The sequence below is a fragment of the Scardinius erythrophthalmus genome (genome assembly GCF_964197995.2).
Source record: "Scardinius erythrophthalmus genome assembly, chromosome: 17".
In the NCBI taxonomy this organism is placed as follows: domain Eukaryota; kingdom Metazoa; phylum Chordata; class Actinopteri; order Cypriniformes; family Leuciscidae; genus Scardinius; species Scardinius erythrophthalmus.
In genome coordinates, this window is record NC_138237.1 from 37,685,240 (window position 1) to 37,691,462 (window position 6,223).

The window sequence follows — 6,223 nt, forward strand, 5'->3', positions numbered from 1 at the left end:
GCGCTATATCCAGCTTCCCGGCATGTGTGTGTGTGTGTCTGCGTCTCTCTGATAAACCTCTGGTGTGTGGATGACTAGGCTATCTGCATGCTAACAAGCTCCCAGGGGCGGGGGTGTGTGTGTGTGTGTGTGTGTGTGTGTGTGTGTGTATGTACCCCCACAAGATTTATCAGCCGGACGCATGTTCCTCCACTGACGGCTAGACAAACACATGAACAGGGAACTCAGGGCCAGCAGAAGTGCACTGGGGAGAATGAAGCAAGTGCACGTGGGTACAAGCTACATGACACAACAAGCTTTGATCATGTTCCTTCAGAGCCGTCTCCCCTTTCCCTGTCGAGCTGACTCAGGTGTGCGGGACACACCCCGACGCTACGCCTAAAACACACTGTGCTTCTGGAGCTATTAGCACATCGCCTCTATGAATGGACAATGGCGTAGCCTATTTAAAAGGGACAAAACTGCACTTTAAACCTTAGGAAAACATAAAGCAAACATTAAATAGGCCTGCCACAAGTGTTACATTAATGAGCAGAGTTACCCATCTGCTGTGCTACATAATGATTAACAATACCAACCCAGCGACGTACTTTACTTAGTTGTCATAGCAGAGAAGAGTGTGTGTTATTCCAGGAGGAATAGCGGGATTAGAAAGCTTTCTCAAACCCCGGTTTGCTGTCAGAAAAGGAGCAGAGGTGAAGTTCTGATGCGCTACTCTGGGTTTTTCGGTTCTGTTACAAGCGTCGACCGAGCGTGACGTTGTGACATCGGCCACAACACAGAACCGCACTCACACTTCCCGTCTTCCTGTGCTGCAAGTAAGGCTATTTCTTGCTGTCACACACACAACGGCTTAAAGGATAGGGATTACATCACTGTCCTAGATCACACGCAGCAAACGCTGACTCGCACAGCGGCGAGGGATCAGGAGCGAACACCTTCAGGAAGCGGATCCCACTGTATACACTACACACATCCACCCCATCATTAGACGTATAGACTACAACTCAACGACTAATCCATTCATTCAGACACGCGTGTATAAAAAAACATCAGCAAAATGAATAAATAAAAGACTTCTATACAATTAATATCCTCCTTAATGTCCTCATTCCAAACATGCAGTCGACTGGACAAACTGCTCTCGGAAATAATCACATATTAGATTTTGTTTGTCATACATGACCCTATAATTAAAAAAAATATATAATAATAATAATAATAATAATAATAATAATAAATATGCATATATGTATATCTCAGGGCTCGACATTAAGCTGAATCGGTCATTCAAAAATGTGCTTTTCCGGGGGAAAAAAGGATGATTTTTGTGTGTGTTGTAAATACAATTTATTCTAAAGCAATATTGTCATCAGTGTTCAGTTTTGACAAATTTATATCTGCATATCTGTGACATTTTCACCTTTATTAAGGGCATTTTCCCCCTAATCTTATTAAACATATGCGTTATCTTTCATTTTAAATTCTTAAATTCAATAATCAATACATTTAATTAGAATAATAAGACATAATAAGACACTATATGGCTGTAACCAATCAAATTAAATAATTTACATTAAATAATATTATGAGATTGATTTATTACGTCATGCGTCATTACATTATATATTATTATTCACATCACAATCAATCGCCGCTTATATTAAATGAATGCAGAATCATTAACGCGTTTTGGCGATTCCCTAGTTATTTTTTTGTTGATGGCGTTTTAATAAGGCTAACTGTTAATCAGGCTAACTGTTAATCAGGCTAACTGTTAATGAGGCTAACTGTTAATGAGGCTAACTGTTAATCAGGCTAACTGTTAATCAGGCTAACTGTTAATCAGGCTAACTGTTAATGAGGCTAACTGTTAATCAGGCTAACTGTCAATCAGGCTAACTGTCAATCAGGCTAACTGTCAATCAGGCTAACTGTTAATCAGGCTAACTGTTAATGAGGCTAACTGTTAATCAGGCTAATTGTTAATGAGGCTAACTGTTAATGAGGCTAACTGTTAATCAGGCTAACTGTTAATCAGGCTAACTGTTAATCAGGCTAACTGTTAATCAGGCTAACTGTTAATCAGGCTAACTGTTATTCAGGCTAACTGTCAATCAGGCTAACTGTCAATCAGGCTAACTGTCAATCAGGCTAACTGTTAATCAGGCTAACTGTTAATGAGGCTAACTGTTAATCAGGCTAATTGTTAATGAGGCTAACTGTTATTCAGGCTAACTGTTATTCAGGCTAACTGTTATTCAGGCTAACTGTCAATCAGGCTAACTGTTAATCAGGCTAACTGTTAATGAGGCTAACTATTAATGAGGCTAACTGTTAATGAGGCTAACTGTTAATGAGGCTAACTGTTAATCAGGCTAACTGTAACTGTAAATCTGAAATTTTCTTCTAAAATTATAATTTGTATCAAGCTCGTATATTTAAATTCAGTAATTTCACTTTAATGGCATTGAAAATGACCTATTAATTGTCATTTTAGTGAAATTACTGAACTTAAATATACAAGCTTGATAAAAATGATCATTCTAGAAGAAAATTTCAGATGGCACTTAGAGGCTTTTGCATCTGAACTCTTCATATATAAATATAACATTAAGTGTGAATGTCATGTAAAGACTAAAGAGCACATTCAGGGCACATTTTTTTTGCAATACCAAATGCTTGGAGGTTTCACCATCACAACAACTTCTCCTTGCTCTTTAAAAATGACTGATATTAATTTAGTGATCTAATCTTATGGAAATATGATAGTATTTTGTAATTATCAATTAAATCGGACTACTTTTCAAATTATCATAAATCAACATCTCTGGAGAATGTAATAGGGTTTCTGATCAAATTAGTTTGATTTCTATTGATTTCATACATGAACACCGTAGAGACAACAGGACGTGTTTATCAGGCATTCTGGGAGACGAATGAAATGATGTATCAATATTCCTATGAAATATTAGACATTATTATGGAAATGTTGCCAATTATTACTCCCATTATTACACTTCTTTGTTTTTATTACATTTCCCCCCCAAGAATAAATTAATATGCAGATTAGATGCAGTGTATTAGATACATTGTATTGAATAGGAAACCCCATTTACGGCCATTTTACCCAGATATTGCATAAAGTAAAATAGTATATATTACATTATCCATCATAACATACTTGAGAATAATCTTTATACAAAGTTTGGTTAAAAATAATTGATTGCTGAATGAAAAAAAAAAAAAATCCCATTGGTTTTGCCTATACATGTAATTTAATTTATTTTTTTAACAACTGAGTCCTGGTGTCTCTACAGAGGACAGCATAACATATGAATAAAATATGTTTTTTCAAAAATGCTCTAATGTTCTTAACGTTACGCTCTTAACAAAGGGAAATGACATAAAAACACTTTTTTTTTCTGGGTTAGTCATGTACCATGGTATTTATAGCACTTTAATTAAGGGATTTAAACGAATGCCATGGTACATGGAGAAAAGCATTGCCTTTACATAGCATGTCAACAACAACAAATATGGTAATAAGATAGTACTTTTTGTGTGTGTTTATATTAGGGCTGAATAAAGACAGCGAGTGTGTCTTGAACTGACAGAAACTAATGTAAAGGTGTGATGTAGATGATTCATGAGTGTATTAAAGTCTGAATGCGGATTAGCCGATGATGATGATGATGATGATGATGGCCTGTCGTTACCTTTCCACACTAACTCACCTGCATTCCAGGAACTTGAACAGCTACCGGTGACTGAGCCATCTCCACCCGTCCACAGACAAACTACACACCAGCAAACTCTCGCAGAGACACTTACAGCTCGCTTTCTCACACTACTCTGTATTAAATTAGATATTTACACTATATTTACACTGTTCGCGAAACTCCTCGCGACGCCAAACTCTTGAGCTAGCTGCGCTCTGCTAGCTTTAAAGTCGACACTCGGTAACCATGATTCCTTCGTAAAGTGGACTTTTTTGTTGTTTATATTAGATCCAGACGGTCGTCGACGGCTCGTTAGGGGCTTTTGGCGAGAGTTTGTTTAGTTTGTTCTTCAGGAGATCTTCTTTGACGCCATGACTCGCGCTGCGCTCGCGAAAGTTGTTTTGTGCTTCAGTTCTGGCCGTTGGGTGGAGTCGCGCGCTCCGACCGCGCGCACACAGACACTGCGTCACTAATGCTGAGCTTTCGTCACACACATTTCTTCACACACACACACACACACACACATACACACGCGCGCGCGCGTTTCTTTCACTATTAGTGACTTCCATTTACTTTATATCAGGTTAATGATATTTTCTATGGCCTAATCCATAAACACAACTCTCAACCCAAGTTTACCCTTGCCATATACACTCTAAAAAATGCTGGGTCAAATGTTTGGGTCAAATATAGACAAATCCAAGGTTGGATTTGTCCATATTTGACCCAAACCAAATAATATTTAGCATTTTTTTTAGAGTGTATGGCAAGCGTTTTTATCGTTCATTCCAAGGATATGAAATTCTTGATATCAGGAATTGCACTTCCACTAGTAAAAATGTTAATTCTTGATAACAACAATGACGTCATCACTCGCAGAAATACGAAATCTTGAAATCTTGATATCAAGAATTCAATTTCAACTAGTAAAAACTGTAATTCTTGATATGAGTAATTGCATTTTCACTAGTTAAAGTCCCTCTGTATTCAATACTTTCCCCCTTAAAACTCATCTTTTATCACCAAAATGACATATTTAAGCATTTTTTCCTTGAAAATAGTTTCTATGATGGTTCTATGAATATGCAAATGAGCACCGCCTCCACTCACTCACTCAGCTCAGAGATCCACTGGTTGATGATAACACGTTGATCTGATTGGTTACAAGGTAGTTTGTGACGTCAGAAACACCAGCGATTTCAAAGCGTGTTTTTGAGACTGTCTTTGGTTCACTGCAGTTTTAAGGAGGAAATACTCAGCAATGCTGTCGACTTATGAATTTACACATAGTTTGTCTTAAAGCACATTAAAAACACCACATAGACACATGCACAACATTAAAAGCTTGATTTTCACCACACTTTAATTGTCACCATAGGCTATACCATTCAAATTCAATTGTTGATTTCAAGAATTCATATCCTGGGAATTAATAAAAGTCAAGATGGTTTGCTAAATCCACTGATGGTTTAAATCCATTCTCTGAATATAAGCTACAGAATACATGGAACACAGAATCCGTACAGGAATAGCAACATATAATAAAGTATGGTCTTGCTTCGGTGCATAATCATTGAATATACTGTATATATACAATATACAGTATACTATACTTGGCATACATTCTAGTACAGTGAAACGCGAGCAAAGTTTTATTATAAATAATATTTATTATTGTATGTGGGTTATATGCAGATTTTATGTGGGGTTTGGTAGGATTACTTTTTTTAGTTATGAAAAAATTTAATTTGACCGTTTTTATTTTTTACATTTTTTATGACCACTTAAAGTAATAGTTCACCCAGAAATTCCCAGCTTCATAATGGGAGTGATTTGCGCCTGAGTTTTTAAAGCTCCAACCCTAAAATTTACATAAACTCCGCCCCCGGGAACGTGATTTATAGATTATCAAGACAGAATATGCTAATCAATGACTAGAAGATAACTACACATAAGCTTCATAAATTCATCAACTAACCATTCAGAAATGTTGTCACTTCTTCTTGAGTCTCTCCATCTTTCTGACTCCGGTTTGAACATAAAAGGCTAAAAGTTCTTGAAAGTTTCAGTGCATGTGTGTGTGAGGAGGTAATTGAAGCTCCGCCCCCTGTGCCGGGAGCATCAGCTCATTTACATTTGCATGAGAGTAAATTCTAGAATAATTTTTTATTTTTGGGTGAACTATTCCTTTAACCTCTTTGATCAATTTGTGTGTGTGTGTGTGTGTGTGTTCACATAGCAAGTGCCAGAAAAGTCACAAAGTTTCGTTCCATTCTGATGAAGTTACAACTTTAATTGGGACAGGACAAACCTCTGAAGACACAGGCTGACGAGTAAAGAGCCACACACCCTCACGTCGACACTGATATTCCTGTAGTTCAGGTTTTATAGAGTGTGAGTGTGTTAAAACTATCAAAATACACATCATTTATTTTTTGCAGATTTTTTAAACAAAGAATGTAAGAGATATAACCATACCAAATGTGTCCGGGTCTGTTCTG

The 6,223-nt window shown here is 37.0% G+C and overlaps 1 protein-coding gene across 1 annotated transcript in view; it reads right to left on the reverse strand.

Annotated features, from left to right (window-relative positions):
• Positions 1 to 4,178, reverse strand: part of stk26 (serine/threonine protein kinase 26) — a 33,748-nt gene extending 29,570 nt beyond the window's left edge. Inside the window, exon 1 of the mRNA XM_081389951.1 lies at positions 3,738 to 4,178. Within this exon, the coding sequence (XP_081246077.1) occupies positions 3,738 to 3,779 (42 nt within the window). The 5' untranslated portion in view covers positions 3,780 to 4,178. The remainder of the gene's footprint in view (positions 1 to 3,737) is intronic.
• Positions 4,179 to 6,223: the final 2,045 nt, after the last annotated feature.